This window comes from Lathamus discolor, chromosome 8, assembly GCF_037157495.1.
Source record: "Lathamus discolor isolate bLatDis1 chromosome 8, bLatDis1.hap1, whole genome shotgun sequence".
NCBI classification, from domain to species: Eukaryota; Metazoa; Chordata; class Aves; order Psittaciformes; family Psittacidae; genus Lathamus; species Lathamus discolor.
Genome location: NC_088891.1, coordinates 7,153,023 through 7,170,927, shown reverse-complemented (window position 1 = coordinate 7,170,927; position 17,905 = coordinate 7,153,023). Strand labels below are relative to the sequence as shown.

Below are 17,905 nucleotides of genomic sequence, written 5' to 3'. Positions count from 1 at the left end.
AGGGGACCCTGTCATCTGCTTTTGATGCCTGTCTCTGACATGGGTTATTGTTAATCCTGCAGACACAGGGGTGAAATTCAGTCCTCTGCGTGTACAGCCTCAGCAGATGCATTTGTTCGTTGGCTTTCTGGTAGCTCACTTTATTGTGAATCCCGAGAAGCAGAGCTCCCATCATCTGGTGAGACATCTCATTGCCTGTATCTCCATTTTATTACAGGAGACACGCTGAGACAAGTGAAGTTATGACAAGTCCACAAGTTTGAGTTAGATCGTCCATTTAATTTTGAGCTGTAAAATGTTTTTTGTTCCCTAGATGTTATTTTGTATGTGTTATTTTAAAAGACACTTGTAAATCACCATCTCTTCAGGGGGAAAGGGGCTTGCTGCCTTTGAGAAGTGGCAAAATGAGGTGATCTGATGGTACAGTATAGAAAGTTGCATGGCTTGTGTTGTACTTGGGACTGCCACACTTAAACATGAAAATGTCACAAGTCTGCCCTTTACAGCTTCCACCCCCCCATTCTTCACACGGGAGATGTAATAACCAGGTTCTCAGATGGGAATAGATTTACAGTCACCTTCAAGTCCCGACTTGTCTGTTTACACCACAAACCCCCTGCACTCACCTCCCAACCTGCCCCATTCTCCAATGGGAAGTTCGGCAGCAGCCGGCACACAGCACCCATTCGTCCCGTTGGCGCTGCACAGAGACAACGTGAAAGGAGAAATGAGCCTCTTGTGAGCAGCTTTGTAGGAGGGTGTTACTTAGCAAATAAGCAGGATGACACGGACAGCTCTTGTGTGGGCTGCAGGGTGTGAGATGGGGATAAGCAAGCAGCTCCTGTGGCTTTGGGACAAGCTCAAGGTGTTGCTAGTTGGGTGCTGGAGAGACCCTAATTCTACTTGCAGATGCTTATAGCAATTTGGTGTTTCTTTTGTGCGTTGTTACATAGTGCTATGGATTGATAGTACAACGTGCCCATTTTGTTGGTTCCCTTTTAAATGGCTTCCTTCCTCCCAGGACTTACTAAATTAAAGCATTTCATGTACTGGTTGGTGAGAAATGCCTCTAACTTCTCCCTAAGCTGAGTTTCCATTTGCTGTAGGCAGGCGTCCCTGCTGCTGGGTAGGGAGTGGAGCAGGAGAGATATCAGCAGAGGCAGAGCAGATGAGGAGAAAAGTAGTAGGACTTGTCAGAAAACCTCCTCTCTCAGTATATAGCCTTTATATAATCACTGTTGCCCTCCAACCGTGAAAACAGAATTCAGCTTCCATCAAAGCTTTTATTAATGCTGTTTCGGAGTGTCCTGCCTGTGTCACTTCTGCCCTGGCTCATGCCTGACAGCTGGGAATGCTTCTGCAACCAGCTCCGCGGGCCGCTCTTGATCTCCACTGTGGCATAACTCAGATGCAACCCTTAGCCCTGAATTTAGCTCTTGATCATAAATTAAGATAATGTGAAGTCCTTTGCATGACAGGTTTTCTTGTCAGGCTTGCGTTCTGGCTTCTGCTGTGGTAAGCCCTGTTTATAGTAGAAAACCTTCTTTGCAGGCAAGTAAGTGTTGTGTTAGGAAGTATTTGATTAGCTAAACAAGCAAAGTTGCATTGATGTGGGAAGGTGGAGAAATGAGGGTGTTGCAGTGTGACAGCTTAGGATCTGTCAGAGAATCACAGAATCATAGAAGGGACCTTAAAGCTCATCCAGTTCCAACCCCCTGCCATGGATAGGGACAACTTCCACTCGATGAGGTTGCTTCAAGCCCCATCCAACCTGGTCTTGAACGCTTCCAGGAACAGGGACTGTTCTCTCCAGTGTTTTGACAGTAAATAGGAAGGAGCTTTTTCCTGTTAAGTATCTTCAAAATACATGAGTTTTGTCTCCTTTTCTGCACTGGAAGTGAATCCAGGGCCATGGTGCCCTGTTTGCAGAGTTGTGCAAGACTTGTTTGCAGAGTTCCATGCATTTCATGTATGAATCTTGTTGCTTGTCCTGTATATGGCCAAGAGTGCCTTTGATGGTTCAGGAGCCTACATTTGAGTTATATACAGTTTAAGTTCCTCTTCAGCTGGCTTTGTACACCTACTTGCCAGCCACAGGAGAAAAAAAGAGATCCATCTCTGAACGTGTCAAAGATGTTCTGGCTGCTTTCCCTTAGCTGTTTACTTTGACAGAGCTGAGTGGCCGCCCCTGCTGCCGCGCACTTATTCCACATGGGATTCTTCATCCTCCAGGTTTGAAATGTGCCAGCAGCGCTGTTCTGTGCTACAGTTTTTAGGGCATGCCAGAAACGCAGTTCCAGTGTTGAGGTTTGTGCTTCTCTGCGTGCTTATGATGCATTATTTTTCTGCCAGTGCAAATGATATAATATTTAAATCTAAATAAGGATTCAAATAACCACTCATTTTGTTGTGCTGCTAAAGAGCAGCATAGGCTACAAATGGGTTCTGGCACTGGATGTATTTGTGTAGATACCTTGTCAGAGACTTGAAATATCACCTGCCTTCATGCAGTGAAGTGAATCTTGATCAGCAGACTTGGAGGCAGAAAGCTTGTGGGGACACTCAGTCTGCAGTTGTGATAATATCATCATAGGCTGGTTAACAAAGTGCACATCTCAGCCGTGGTGCATATCCGTTTCAGAGCAACAGAAAAAGCATCCAGGTTCTGCTCAGAAGTTTGGGGGGCCTGGTGTACCTGCCTATTTTGAGTTGTCAGTGACTCACGCTAACTTTCTGTGACGGATGTGAGGGGGTAGTTGCAAGTAACACACCCCTGATCTTTTTATTCACACCTCTGTAAATGGGGCTGTGCTCTTTCCCTTCCTCAGGGAAAGCATGGAAAGGGAGTCAGTCCCTTCTGTCCCATGCAGGATCCTTAGGAAGCAAATGGGAAAGATAACACAGGCCAGTTGCATTGCTGTTTGCAATGATTGCTGGGATTAGAGGTTAGGTTTTCATGTTGCATATTTGATCAGCGTGGATCGCAGTTTCACAGGGGTTAGGTGGAAAATACAATCGTTTAACATCGACAGGCACGTTACTTCTTTCTGTTTGAAGCTATTTTGAAACAGGCTTTGCACTGGTGCATCAACTCCTGACCAAACAGGATATCTCCTGTGGGTGCTGACTGCTCTTTGCTCTGCTGGTGATGTGCAACAGCACATAGCATCACTGGGAGCGTTTGTGGCTACCCAGCAAAGGGTTATCTAGGCACACTTGCTTTGTGCTCTGCGTTGGCTATGGACAAGTGGAACAGGATGCTGTAACTGCTGACATGTGGGGAGGAGATGCACAGTGGGTTACAAGAGATAGCAGAAAAGTTTTCTGCATGGTGCCAGAGAAGAGAGGTTGCCAAAGGTATGTGTTTTGCCTCAACCAGGAGCATGGTGTGCTGTTTCTCTTGCTGCATGGTGTATTACCCTTTCTACTCAGGCCCTTGAAAATCCTGACCTTGAATGTGTGCCTCGTTTGGAGCGTGTCAGTAATCTCAGAGCCGGTCATTAGAATATAGAATGAATTTTTCACACTAGCGAGGCATAGATCCGAGCTGCAAACTCCTCATGGCACCAGTACAGTAACTTGCAGATTTTTGAGCTCTGGCCTAGAAACAGCATAGGCTCATGCAGCAACAGCCAAGCTAATAACACCCTACTTCTCAGCAGTGGTTCAGCTGCGGCATCTATTATCCCTGTCATGTGAATGCAAATTTCTATGCAGAGATGATTTCCAGACCTTGAGCAGAGCCAGCTTGGGTGCTTTCGTATCGCCATCCTTTTTTGCTTTCCCTTATGTTCGCGTGCCCAAAGCCAGCACGGGTGTCAGCATCTGCGGTGAGAACATCTTTAAAGTTTCCACTGACTTTATTGAACCAAGTATGGTGTTGAAACAAATGATCAGCAGCCTGAGATGGGAGGTCCTGATGCCCTCACTATTTCAGCAGGGTGGGGAGCAGCAAGGAATGCTGATGCCTGGGGCTGGGTAAAGGGTATTAAGTTTGTTCTCCTCTCCTTCCAGCCTTTTGATGGGGAAGGAGTGGGCTAAATGCCAAGGGAATTGTCTGCATTTTAAGAAATTGGGCTCCACCACAAGCGATTGTCTCAACACTGGAATTGCGGAGCAGAAAAACATCAGAGCGGAGGATCAGCGTTGTGCCCTTGGGCTTGAAGCTGGAGCCTAGTAGCTGGTGCTGTCAGCTGGGAGGGTGGGTGGCAAGGGGGACTGAGCCCCAGGGTACCAGCTCTACAGGGAGGAGGGCTTGCCTCCAGCCATGGGATGGGCTTTTTCTCATCCTCTGTGGCTGCTGGAGGAGAGGACGAGGCGACGGCTGAAGAAGTGGGTGCAGGAGGCCCTTGGAAGCAGCAGATTTGTTTATGGGACGGTCACTTTGGCTCTTTGAAGAATCTTGTGTTTCCCAGCTCTGTAATGGAGACTGTGGGAGATGGTTTGCGTTTGTTTTCCTTTGGGAACATAGTTGCCAGGCAATTATTTTACACCCTGTAGCACTGCAGGCATGTCTCTTCAAGTCCGATCTCTTACCACATAACTGAGAAAATGTTTTTTACATTAAAAAGAAGCCTTTTAAAAAGGCCCTTCAGGCATAAAGTCGATGTGTTTTCTATATATAACCCTGTATTATTAATACAATGAATTTATCTGTGGACTCTGTGGGTGAATATGACTTGATCATTGGAGATACGAGCAATATGATACTCATTTTCAATGCACTGTGTGTCTGACTCCATAATGGTGCCCCCAGCCTTCAGTTCATTTCTTAGCAATAAAGTGGGACAATAGTGTGAAGCAGGTTTGTGGATTGCACTTTTGCTGAGCATTAATATAACATAAACAGCCTATAGAGAGAACAAATGTACCTTGGCTCAGAAATGTCAAGATCAATAGATTCGGGACGGGCAGGAATGATGAATGTGAATGTGTGTTATTGAAAGAAGTTCAGAATGGCATGGCAAAAGCTTCCTTGGATTTTTCTTGTTATGTGGGTCATTTGTCACTGCATGCATTATGTGAGATCATTTTCCTTTTTCAATCACTGAAGAGTGTTTTAGGGTAGACTTGGGAGGCCCCTTTAGCCCAGATCCTTTTCAGGTTAGTCTTCAAAATCAACTGAGATAAATATGTGTGTGCAGACTTCTGTGGCTCTATAAGAAGAGGAGATAGTGCAAGCATGGTTTAGGTTTTAATTACTTCTTGTTATTGTATGTTAGGCAGTGTGTTCACGGAATGCCTGCTTTCTGCATGAGCAAGATGTGCAAATGCCCAACCTGATGTAGTTTATGGTGGTCCAACTGATTGATCTGCTGTAGATTTAGTCTAGGGGAGCATGAACTTGTACAGTAACAGCCACACAGTCCCATTTATCTCTAATGCCATAGCCAATCTTAGTAGAGCTGCTCTTTAAAACTGGCTGGGAGGTGTCTGGAGTGGGTCAAATGGGAGTCCCACTGGAGACAGGGGATGTGGTTAGAGACAGAAAAGCAGTTCCTATCAAGGTGGGCGGTGGAGGCTTTGAGACATGTAAAAGGCAATGAGACTGTGTACAGTGATGTAGCTAAAGTGCTTTGCTGGGCAGAGCCTCAGTGACCTGCTGAGGACTGATCTGCAGGACAAACACAAGCACGTAAGAGTCACAGGCAATGTACATCTGTCCTTAGCATAGGCACATACCCATATGAAGCTTCAGCAGTTCCAGCGCTGTTCCCAACATTGAGGGCACTGGCATTGCCATGATTACACCGCTGTCTCTGCCTCTGTCCTCTCATGCCTTCTCTGAACTTGTCTGCTGCAGTACATGGTTTCACACCACTAACTTTTGGGGTCAGACCACATGTGTCTCATGTATCTTGTCTGCACAAATTTTACTGGATGTTGTAATAGCTTCCTGATAACTGTTTTCATTTAGGTTTGAAGCTTTTTTAACTGAATATCCTCTTAATCTATTCTTTCCAGCCCCAGCAAAACAGCTGTGTAAATTGACAGGAGCCAGGAAATAGCAGCTTCATAGCTAATAATGTAGCCTCCTGGTGTTTCCTGCTGTGTTTTAGCAGGAGGTTGTCTGTCTGAAGCCCCTGTGCTGCTGCACCACTCCATTCCCTGTGTCCCGCTTTTAAACCAACATCCACGTGGGCTGCACTCCTGAACGATCAACCTGGTCTCGGCACACAGGGACTCTATACTCCTTGCAGCCTTTTCACTTTATGTCAGTATTTTACAGGGACCTGTCATGTCTTTTGCAACAGTTTACGTAACTCTTGATAAATAGAGTTAGTGTCTGGGAGGGGTGATGGCTTATCTGCTGGGGAGAAGGCTTGTGAAAGGAAATACGGGCAGCACAGTGCTCTTTTATCTAACAGCTACAAGGGCATCAGGAGCATCCTACCTGCAAACTGCAAGTATTTTGTCAGGTTACACCTTCTATGTAGAAAGCCCGATAAAGATGGGATATAGAGGGTGGGAGAATGATTCTGTCCATGGGCAGGGGGTTGCTTAGAATAAATGCCGGTAGCATCTCTGCTGTGCTAATGCAGACATTGTAGTCGGCCTGTGTATTTAAGGTCACAGCCAATGTCAAAGGAAGAATTTAGGCTGTGCTGTCTTGGCTGCAGGCACTCTGGATGTAATGCAGTTGTGTTCCTGGTGTTCACTGGCTAAAAATCTGCATGTTGCAGTTTATTTCCCAAACCTATTTTTACTTTGGGATATTTTATGTTGCTTTGCTTTTTTCCCCGTGTCTGTCAGTATTTTGGAGGCTACTCTGCGGATGCTGGTCTCTGCACTTTGTATTTGGATACTGTTTCCCTCTGGATGCTCAAGGCTGATGTGATGGTTTTGTTTGTTCACCTTTCACCCCCTGCTCTGCATACCCCACTTAATAAAGGCAGAGCTGCTACAGTCAGAAGGAGCAAGCTTGGAAACGCAGTGTGGTCTGGCCCGAGGAATAAGGAGAACTCCTGCCAGCTTTCATCTGGAGGGTTGGAGTTTGATTTGCAGTGTTGTCTTCCTTTTGTTTCAGTCTCTTCACCAAAGCAGGAAACTGTTAGGGGATGCTGAGACTCTGTTTCCCTATTGTGAGTGATTTAGCTTTTGTAAAAAGGAAGAGAACAACTGAAGTTCCACAGAAATAAGCGCAGAATGAGAATTGCGCTTCTGGTTTTAGTTCCCAGGTTTGTCACCAATTTACTGTCTCTGTCACTGTGAACTGCACTTAGAAATGATGCAGTTCTTTATATCTGAAATGCAGCTGTCAAAATCTGGTGCTCATAAGGTGTGGTGCCCGAGCGTTTCTAAATACCATCCTGCTTCTTGCCATGTGTGAGTGTATATATATATATATACACACACATATATATATAGTAAGGCTATATATACATATATATATATGGTAAGGCCTAAAATTTAGCAACCAGTTTGAAATGTGGGAGAGACTTCCAAAGCTAGTTAATACCAGTTGGCCTTGGCCTTGGGAAATCACTTCTGTTGGCTTTCACTCTTCCAGCCTAAATTACTCCGTCACAAGTTAATTTTGTTGACTGTACCTGTCTCATTAATATTTGGCTCTCAATGTCTCAGTTTACACAGCTGTAATGAGTAATTATGAGTTTCCTATCTAGGTACAGCTCGTAAGTGAGTACCACAGACATGATTTTGCATGCTTAGAGTGTTATACTCATCTTGGAGCGATTCCCCAAAATTCTGCCAAAATCTATGTTTGTGGGACCTCAGCTATAGCTGAGTTCCTTTAGGGACATGATGACGGTGGCAGCATGAAGGGGGGCTCCCATGGCAGGGGCTTTGCATGGATTAGTTTGTTGGTGTTTGCTCTGTGGAGTTGAAGTCTGGAGTCCTACCAGTGTGACTACATCAGCCTCAAGAGATCACCCCGTGCAATAAAACCAGTCATGTGTAGTGGGTGATAAATGTAGCTTTGTTGCATAAGTGCCTGGCAAGGCTGTCTGGGGCAATAGAATGTTGTCCCTGTTCCTCCACCTTGGTTTGCCTTGCTTCAAAAATACCAACATAGGGGTTTCTAGCAGCTTCTGTCCCATCTGCTCAGCTCCATTGCCCTGGCTCCCATGCGGAGGGTTTCGTAGGGTTCGGAACAGCAATGTCATTGTTAGATGTATGCTCAAGCACCGCTCACCCAGCACTGCGGCCAAGGTCTCTGTAGCAGGGACAGGCTGTGCTGTGCCCTTGCACAAGAGGACATTGTTTCCCCTGGTGAATCACAGAGCTGTTTCATCCCGAGGGGTACCTGCAGCCCGTGTTCAGATGAAGTGGTCATCTCCATTCCCTCTGACCTCATCTTCACTTGGCTTTGATGTGGGGAAAAAGTTACTGCTATTGAATTGCCTTCAGTCATAGGGTTTGATTTTTAGTTTTGGTGTTTTTTTTCCTCGCTTTGCTCACTTCTTGGCTCTTTAGTGGGGGAGGATTGTAGTGGTAGTATAAAATAAGAGCTCACTGTATGAGGGAAAGGCTGAATTTTCAGAAATCATTTAAGCAGTCCAGTTTTGGAGGTCTGACTTGGACACTTCTCAGGGTCACATGTGGGAGTTTTTGCTTATGCAAAGCAGCAGAAGTGGGTTGTTTCCAGTTTTCCATTGTGTTGCCGATGGGGCTGTCTTTGTCCAGCAGCGCCCTGGTGTACCCTAACAGGGGCTAACTGCCCCTGGAAAAGAGCTGCTGTCAGAATACTTTAAAGTCGGTCAGACTGGCTCCTGCTTCGTGAGGTTTATCAGCAAAGATTTTCAGTGCCTCCAGAGGGAGGCTATTTTTGTTCTACCCAGGGGCTACCTTCTGCTCTGAGGTCTTTATCACTTCTTTTTTTTAATAGAGAAACCTGTCTGTTTTAGGATAACCTTAAATATCTTCATCTTTCGCAGTGTGAAAAACGAGTCTTTTATCCAAGGTAAAAGTTTTTGGCATTTCTGTGGCATGTTCAAGATTTCTTTTGTGTGGGGTTTTCTTTCCCTTTTTTTTCCTCCCCTGTATAAGGGGGACACTGCTATAGACATAAGAACATGCTGAGTTTTCTCCCTTGAGCAGGGATGGCAGTAAGTGAGGTACGTAATGTTTCTTCTTCATACTCTAATCAGTGCTATGACTGTTGCAGACAATCCACGTTGTGTTTCATTGCGCCGTGTAACCAAGACTGGAAGAGTTCTCAGGAGATGAGTTGGTTCATTTTCCTGCCCTAGAGCAAGATCAGTCATACCTGTGTCTTTCCTGACAGATGCTGGTCTGTGCTCTTTCAAAGACCTCTGCAACCTCTCTGGGCAGCACGTTCCAGTGCTTCACAATCCTTACCAGTAAAAGTCTGATTTCTCCCCACCTTGTATTTAACCGGAATCATCTCTGCTGCAGTTTAAACCTGCCACTTCTAGTCTTGTCCCTTTCAAATACAAAGAACAGGTCATTCCTTTTTGCAGCAATAGTAAATATTTGAAGACTATTCATGTGCTCCTTTCAGTGTTAAATAAGTATTTTCTGTTAAATCTTCCCTTCTTCGCGGTGGATTTAAATCTTCTATGTAAACCTTAATTGGCCTTTCGTCTCAAAAATATCATGTGATGATCCCAGTCATTAACTAATCCCCAAACAGTTTAAACCCTTTGATCAGCATTTTATTTATATACTTCAATAGAAGCCTCCTGTGCTGGCCAAATTGCCTATTTCTGCATTACTGTCTCTGACTTAATGACCTTGTGCTGGTGTGTGAGCCAAGTACCTGCAAGGTTTTCTGCTGCTTGCTAACTGCAGTTCATTCTAAGGGAATGAGAGAAAGGTTGGGTGCCCAGCATGAAGCGAGGCTCGGTGTGGTTTGTGCCGTGTGTTGGTCTTGTGGGACAGAATTTGCAACATGAAGGCTGTGCATTCAAATAGAAAGGAAGTACAAAGAGAGGCTGACCAGTGGTGGGTTCATGAGTGTCTGCAGGCATCCCAAATATACATTGATGTGCGCAGGAATTTGGAAGTGAACATGTGCTCAGACAGGTGGTAGGCTGTGAAATGTCACTTGGTATTAGGACCTTCTGATGAGGCTGTATTTGAATAGTCAGATCATGCTTGGAGGTCAGCTATTGCTGTAGTGTGATTTGGATGTCCTTGATGTGTATGCTTTTGGCTCCAAGGGAAAGTCAAGGAAACTTATGATTTAGCAGGACATATGGGAAGGACAGAAGGCAGGTTGTGTTCCCTTTCAGTAATTTTCTCTGGATTTCTCTGTTGTAGGTGAGTGTTTTAACCACCTTGGAGCGGCGATTCAACCTTCAGAGTGCTGATGTGGGCGTCATTGCCAGCAGCTTCGAGATCGGCAACTTGGCCCTCATCCTCTTCGTGAGCTACTTTGGAGCCCGAGGACATCGGCCACGCTTGATAGGATGTGGAGGGATTGTCATGGCCTTGGGTGCCCTCCTCTCCGCGTTGCCTGAATTTCTGACCCACCAGTATGAATATGAATCAGGAGAAATACGCTGGGGGGCTGAAGGGAGGGATGTGTGTGCTGCCAATGGGTCCACCAGTGATGAGGGACCAGACCCGGACCTTATCTGCAGGAATAGGACTGCTACCAACATGATGTACTTGCTGCTCATTGGAGCACAGGTCCTCCTGGGCATTGGTGCTACCCCTGTCCAGCCCCTGGGAGTTTCCTACATTGATGACCATGTGAGGAGGAAAGATTCCTCCCTGTACATAGGTAAGGCTCTCTGGACTTCTTACTGAAGGCTTTCTTTATGGGCTGGCATCTTGCTCTTGTTTTCTCTTTGATACCAGCGCAAGGGGTGCCTTGAGGCCTCTTCTCCATGTTCTAAGTTTGTGAAGGTAACTTGGCACGAGTCTCTACATGAAGCTGTTGTAAGCAGCAGAGAAACATGGTGATGCTTGTATTGTAGCAATGGTAAAAATTGACAGCCATGATGATTATTACTGGATTATTAGAAAGATGCTCACTCCTATTGTGTTTGCCCAGATTGCTTTAAATTCTGTTTTTGGTGGCTTATGGTTGAGTTTTAGCTGAGGAATTTCCAAGTGGCATATGTGAGGATGATTCTTTCCCCCCAAGGTAACCTAGTTCCCTTCCTGTTCAAAGGATTTGTCTCTGAGTAATCATTGCAGTATAAGGATACGGGGAAGAGATGTGTCTTGTCACTATGACCATCACATTTTAGCAAGGAAGTGCCTGTTACAGAGTAGGTGCTGTGACCCAGCCTGCTATGGCAGAACCCCAGATAATGTGATCCCTGTAACGGAATGGGATGCGGAAGCTGGTGAGGTCTATTTTGAGATGCAGTGAGCCTGAAGTAGAACTCATGATTCTGGTGATCATGTTGCAAAGTCCTTCCAGATGGTTAAGAGATGTAATTTAGCTTCAGTTACTCAATGAAACATCCCTGTTACTGAGTGAAGTGCTTTTATGTTTCAGCAGTAGTACCTCTCCTCAGGTTTGAAGAGGATGTTGTGGTGAAGTTGTCCTCTGAAAAAGCTTGCCAGCTTGGTTCATTCTTCTTTCTGGAGGACTTGTCTCCAGATAGGTGGCTCCCATGCAATAGATCGGTAAAGTGTGTGCTGCCATTAATGTGATCCTTCTGCACTTCTTAGTAATCAAACTATGTTTCTAGTAACCAAAACTATGCACTTGTCCTATCATCCCTGTCTTGACATGGCTTTCAACTGAACGGATGATCCTATTGCTGTTTTTTCTTTATTCCAAAGATATTTTTATCAGATTCCCAAGCCTAACTGAATGCAGTTGTGGTATGACTATAGACAGCAAAAACGGACAGGCCCGCTGACTTTCTGACTGATGTTTGATGTCTTGGGATAGCACAGAGGCCTGTTGGAAAGACAACTATATAACAACCTGTGGCATTCCTGGATCTGTTATTACTTTGCTTAAAGAGATTCTTCTGCGTATTCAAAGTGTGTCCATGCTTCCTGTAACTGACCATAAAATCATAGTATTTCAGTGTTTAGCTTTCTTCCTGGATCGTTATTCACCTTCACTTGGTTCTGTAAGTGCTTGTGAAGGTTCCATTGGATGAAGCAGGATGATATATAAAATACAAGATACTGCACAACCCAAAGGTGAATAATGAGACTAAATTCACTGGAGTAACTTTGCCAACACCATAAATGATGAGCCGGAATTAAGAGTGATTCTAAGATTATCTATTATAAATAGCTATATAGAGAAACAGCAACTTCTTTCAGTCTGTTCCTGGGCATTTTTTAAGCAATGCTTCATGTCTGAGAAGAGGATTGAAGAGGAGGCATGAAAGGAGGATTAGGAAGAGTGATTCTTTTTGCTCCTGAGATACATTCATCTTGTATGCTAAAATAACTTCTTTAAAGTTGGCAGTTCAACTGTAGCTGGGGAAGTACTGCCAGAAAATGATTTCTGATTACTATATGCCGCTTCATTATTTCTCCTTCAGACATATGCTTCTACCCATGTTCCTTTTACATGCAGAGTTAAAAAACCCCACCAAGCAATTATGGGTTATTTGCTTTACTGGCTTTAGTTATGAAAATCATAATTTCTACATATGAATTCTGGGTTGCAGAACAGTGCATGTGTAGCCATACTCAACCAACCAGCTATACCAACAATGAAGTTCAATACCTGCCTTTTCCCAGCCTACCCGCACAAGTAGGTTAACAGATATGGGATGATTAATTCTTACATCAAAGAGCAGTCAATTTGCCTAGTCAAAAATAAAAGCTAACAGGCAAAAAGCTAGAGGGGAAAAAATCTATCCTGTCAATGAATCTAAATGGAAAAGAAGGTGGTGGAAATTACATATCTCCTCAGGTTTATGAGTACTTGAGAGGAGGTCAGATTCCTCAGTTTAAAATGTTGTTTGAGAATCGCTTGTTCAGATTTATCTTTGATTATTTTTGTTGATGTCATGAATGCAATTTTCAGTGGCCTTAGCAGAAAGCTGGCTGAGCAGCTTACCCGCTTCATTCTTCTCTGTTTTGCAGAGGAAATAACTGCAGAGTGTATACTGTCACCGAGCTATATTTATATCAGTTTGCTTTCTCATAATAGCATGCTCACTCAGTAGGGGCTACACTGTGTAACCGGATAACATGTTTCTGGTTAAGTTCCCTCAGTTTAAATCAGGAGCAAATCTGGCACAGGTTATTCTCTCAGGATAGTAACTAATTAGTACCAGTGGTAATAGTCTGGCTGAACTTTCTACATGGTGGGCTGTGGCTGAGATATGATCAGAATGACCAGTCGATGATGTCTGTAGTATATTGCTAACATCAAGTATGTATGTGGTGCATTTGGGCTGTATTGTAGCTGGAGGGGGAAAAGCAGTCCCTTACCTGACAGCCAAGTACTAGTAATTGTTCACGTGCTGCAATAAAAACCCTCTTGTGTCTCAAGGTAGTGAATTAAATAGAAATAGCTCTCTGCACTGAGACGTTTTTCCTTGCTTCCAAGTTTTACAAGAATTAAGTGGAGTAACTTAATATCTGATACAGTCTCTTTGCAGTGAAGTAGTAATATAGGAAATCTTCTCTAGTTTAAAACAAAACAGAGCCAACAAAAAAACCCAAACCCAAAAACACCTCCCCAGACCTTCTTCTTTCAGTGTTAGTACTTGTACATGTGTGCAGAAGAATGTAGATGTGATACCATATGGAATTTAAAGAGAAACTTTGGTTTTAATTGCTAGTGCAAGTAATAGCATCTGTGGAATACAATATATTTCTGGACATGAAGTCCATCAACTCTGGCTTGTTGTGGTTTCTCTGCCATGACTGCCACACAGGAGATGGTGGGTAGTGCTCCTCTATTGTGCATCCCTTGAAGGCAGAGGTTGCTCAGGCTTGTGCTCTGCCAAGAAGGTGGGGATTCATGGAGTTTCATAATTAGAAAGACAGGATGAGATATTACAGGAAGGTATCTCTATGGCATGGGCTGCTAACATGTAGTTTCGTGTTTCTTGAGCTAATTGCAGATTTTTTTGATGCCTGCAATGTGTTGCTACCAAACTCAGATTCTGTTGCTGTAGTAAACAGCCCTAGGAAAAAAGACTGTGTTGTAGTAACCGAGGGCAAATCAAATCAAAGAGATGCATGCGTGGAAGTACGCACCAAAGGATGTTCAAAGGAAACCGCATTTGTGCTGTAACGGAGTTAGATAGCAGGGCCATGCCTGCTCATGCTAATGACGGGAAATAGGTTCTTCTATGATTTTGGCATCCAAGTTTCTGCTCAACAGAAAGGTCATAACGTTGGCAAAAACAGCTAAAAGATTAAAGCAATTTTCTTAGGTATTTGAAGTTGGGAAAACTTCTGTTTTGGTGCTGTTTTGTTTGCTTCTCTGTTTTGGTCAGCACATGTATTTAAGATTTGAACTCCCATCTAGAGGTTTCCAAACAGGCAGGTGAATTTTACCTATCTATTTATTGGTATTTGGCATAAGTAATTCCTTTGAGTAGATTAATTCCTCTTTCTTGCAGACCGTGCAGGGCTCTATTGCTGTAGCTTCGCTAATGTCAAAGGATTCCCTCAATTTGTGGCATCCTTTAAAGGAGGAAATGTATGTTGAAGACTACTTACTACACAGTTCCTTTCTCTACCTGCTAATGACTCACTTGACATTTCCCTCTTTTGTTTAGTTCATTTTTGCTAGGTCTTGCTGAGTTCTGCTGAAATCAATAAAGACTTTGTCATTAGGAGGAGAATCAGAGGCATCGTGAAGCTGATATGTGGGGGGGAACCTGATCTGGCAGTGCTGGTATGGATTTGCTGCCTCTCAGATGAGCAAGAGCAAGTGTTTTCTGGTCACTGGAGTACCCACGTTGCTCTCAGCAGTGGTTTCCATGTTCAGTTAGAGCAAGTGCAGTGGTGTTATTAGCAGTCTCCATACATGCCTTCTGGGCTCCCTGCAGCGTTTAACATTAACTGCTAAAAGTTTTTCCATCTTGTTTAGGCATGGTTGCCTATAGAGCAGAATGAATAGCCTCTGGGAGCCAGAACTTGATCTGGGACAATTAAGGGCTGCATTATGTAGAGGAAGTTGCTATTATTCTGTCTCCTGTTGATGGAGGAAATTGATATTGATGTTTGAGGGAGCCCTGCCGGGTTATGTGGCTCATTCAGAAGAATGCTGTGTTGATCCTTAACACATCGGAGACTCTCTTAAGTTTGCTGAAGTTGTCTCAGTGTTATGGGCACATGCACCACATGTTCATGACCCACCACTTCAGACTCCTCATGGCTTGCAGAAACTGCTGTAATGTGAAGGATGACTTCGAGGAAATCTCAGAAGGAGCAAGTCTTGAGTCAAGGAGTAAGTGATGAGCACGCCTGAGTTATTGATGGTGCAAAGGTGTTCCTGAGCATAGTGTGCTCAGGGGCATAGAGCTGTTCTTGGCCTGCTTCATGGCAGGGTGAAGGAACAGTAAAATACAAAACTCAGCACTGCTGGATGTGTCTGTTTAGCTGCTTCTGTCTCATCTCCTGGGCTTCTGCCTGGCCTTTTCTGTGTGTATTTCGTTTTATGATATGGCTCTTCCAGCTGTTAGCATAAGAGGAGAACTCAACAGGGTGATGAGTTCTTTCCCCATCTGCCCAGATGGGACTAACTCAGTAATGGGGACGGGACCCTGTATTGTCACTCCTGACTCTGACCTTTGCATCAGTGCGGGGTTATATTGCATGGAATGTGTGGAAACACTTTCTGTTTGGCGATGGTAGTCAGAGAAATGCTCACTGTCACTTGTGGTGCTCTCTTGCTTGCTTCAAGCACCAGCTCAAGATTTGCTGCAGAAGAAGGCAAACATGCCCTAGTTGGAATCTTGCTGTCTCTAGGGATAAATTTGTCCATTTGAAAAATCACTTATGGTAGCTTACGTCAGTCAAAATGACAGCAGCCATTGTGCTTTGGAGAAGCAGTAGCATTTTCTTGACTGACAAGAATTAAATCTGAGCGTTGGTATCTATGGCAGTGACTTAATAGCAAGTTATCAGCATAAGATGCTGAAGTCATCAGAGTTTGAGTCAATGTTTTGTATGTGGTAATACAAAGAAGTAGTACTTGAATTTCTATTAGGAAGCTCATGTTGGTAAGCTAAGCAGTTGCTGTGAGTTTTGAAACCATTCATCTACTTTGTATCTGATACTGACGAACCCTGGTATACGTAATAAATACTAAAAATACATCCTTTAAAGGGAAATGGGGTTTCTGATTTTCTAAACAAAACCAAAAAGTGTGTTTAATGCCATTAAAGAACAAGCCACAGAAATCAGAGAGTTAAAACCCCACATCATTGAACCAATATTCTTAAATGTAACTTACTGTACTTTTTATATTCGAAGCTTTCAGAATCCTGTTTCCTGGGACACACACACCACACAATTCTGAGAAATGTGAATAGTTTGGAGCTGATAATGCAAATCTGCAGATGCATGGCTTTCAGGCTGGAAATCTCTTCTTTACATAGGTTGGTATCTACAACATGATAGGTTCCCTGTAAAGTTAGTGAGGAGGTTGGGTATCCACAGAAATGGGTTGAGGTGCGCATTGTTTCTGTCCCTTCCCAATTCGATAGAATATTTTTCTTCATTCTGGGATTTTCTTTTTTAATATCCACCCTATCAAGAAATTCACTTCCGTTTCCAGTAGCTGCTTGCTGGTTATGTCTCTAATTGCTGAAAAGCCTGAATGCATTTTGCTCCTTCTTGCCCTTTCCAAATTGCTCCAGTTTCTTGAAGTGTATGTTTGAACCTACATTGCTTAACGATAACAAGTGGAATAAATGCATGTTTATAGTATACAGGTCATATCACCGCCCTCTTGAGGCCCTCTGTTGATGCGTATTGATTAGAAGGTCTTTAGGACCCACTTGAGAGGTCTGTAGCTCTGCTGCTTATCCATTTCACTCCTTGTGGCCTTTCCCACTTGTGTGCTCGTTTGTGGTCTGCAAACAACATAGGTACTTTATTCACATTAGCTTTTCTTGCTGGAACATGCTTCTCTGAGCTCACCCACCTAAGGCTCTGCCAACCTTGGCTTTCTTTGACCCTTTTCCTTTTCAAGCCTGCTTCTACTAGGTCCTTTCTAGTGGATTTTAGCTGACTTTCTATCTGTTGTATTTTCTCTGTGTGCCTGCTCAGTACCCCCGAGCTGCTTGGGGAGTTTGTCCACCTCTGTGTGGGCACACGCACTTGTGAAGCGTGAGCACTTGTTCCAGAGAATTGCTTTTCTCCTTGCTGGTATTTGCAGTTTTATAGGTATGTAACATTTTTAGCCTAAAGACTTGATGGAATTTTGTAATCATTTTGTTCAGTAAATGCATCCTCCTACGGGCCATTTAGAGAGCCTTTCCTTTCTGCCACAGTCTCCAAGGGATTAAGAAAGACACAGTATTAACTGAACTAAAAGGAGTGTTGTTGCCAGCGTGAGTGCTGTGATGCCTGTTCATTACTGAAAGGTGTCTTTGCATCACATTCACGGGGTTGTCTTCCCTGTGGGCTAGCTGTGATCAGATTAAATCACATGGCTTCATGTGGATATACTGGTAATAACTATGTTGGCCTAAGCCACTGATCCATTGGTAACCTGCAGCCCTTTATAATTATTCCCCTTTGGGAAGAGATCTGTGTTCTCATTTGCTGTGTGTCACTGGGGTTGGCTTGGTTACACATGTCCCCTTCTATGGTGGTGGTGGTAATACCCTGGAAAATTAAATGGAAACATAAACAAGTGTGTAGGGTGTATTAGAGCAGTAACAATCAGTTAAAGGGAATATCCTTCCCCACTGCAGGCAGGAAGGCTGAGTTGTGAAAGGCAGCAGCTGAATGGATGTATTTATTCAATTAAATGTATATATGCACAAAGTTGTAACTGCTATGGGCTCCACTATTTTAC

General features: G+C 44.0%; 1 protein-coding gene across 1 annotated transcript in view; it reads left to right on the top strand.

The window, feature by feature from the left end:
• SLCO3A1 (solute carrier organic anion transporter family member 3A1) overlaps nucleotides 1-17,905 on the top strand; it is a 144,964-nt gene that overhangs the window by 14,911 nt on the left and 112,148 nt on the right. The window contains exon 2 of the mRNA XM_065688412.1: nucleotides 10,246-10,711. Coding sequence (XP_065544484.1) covers nucleotides 10,246-10,711 — 466 coding nt within the window. The remainder of the gene's footprint in view (nucleotides 1-10,245; nucleotides 10,712-17,905) is intronic.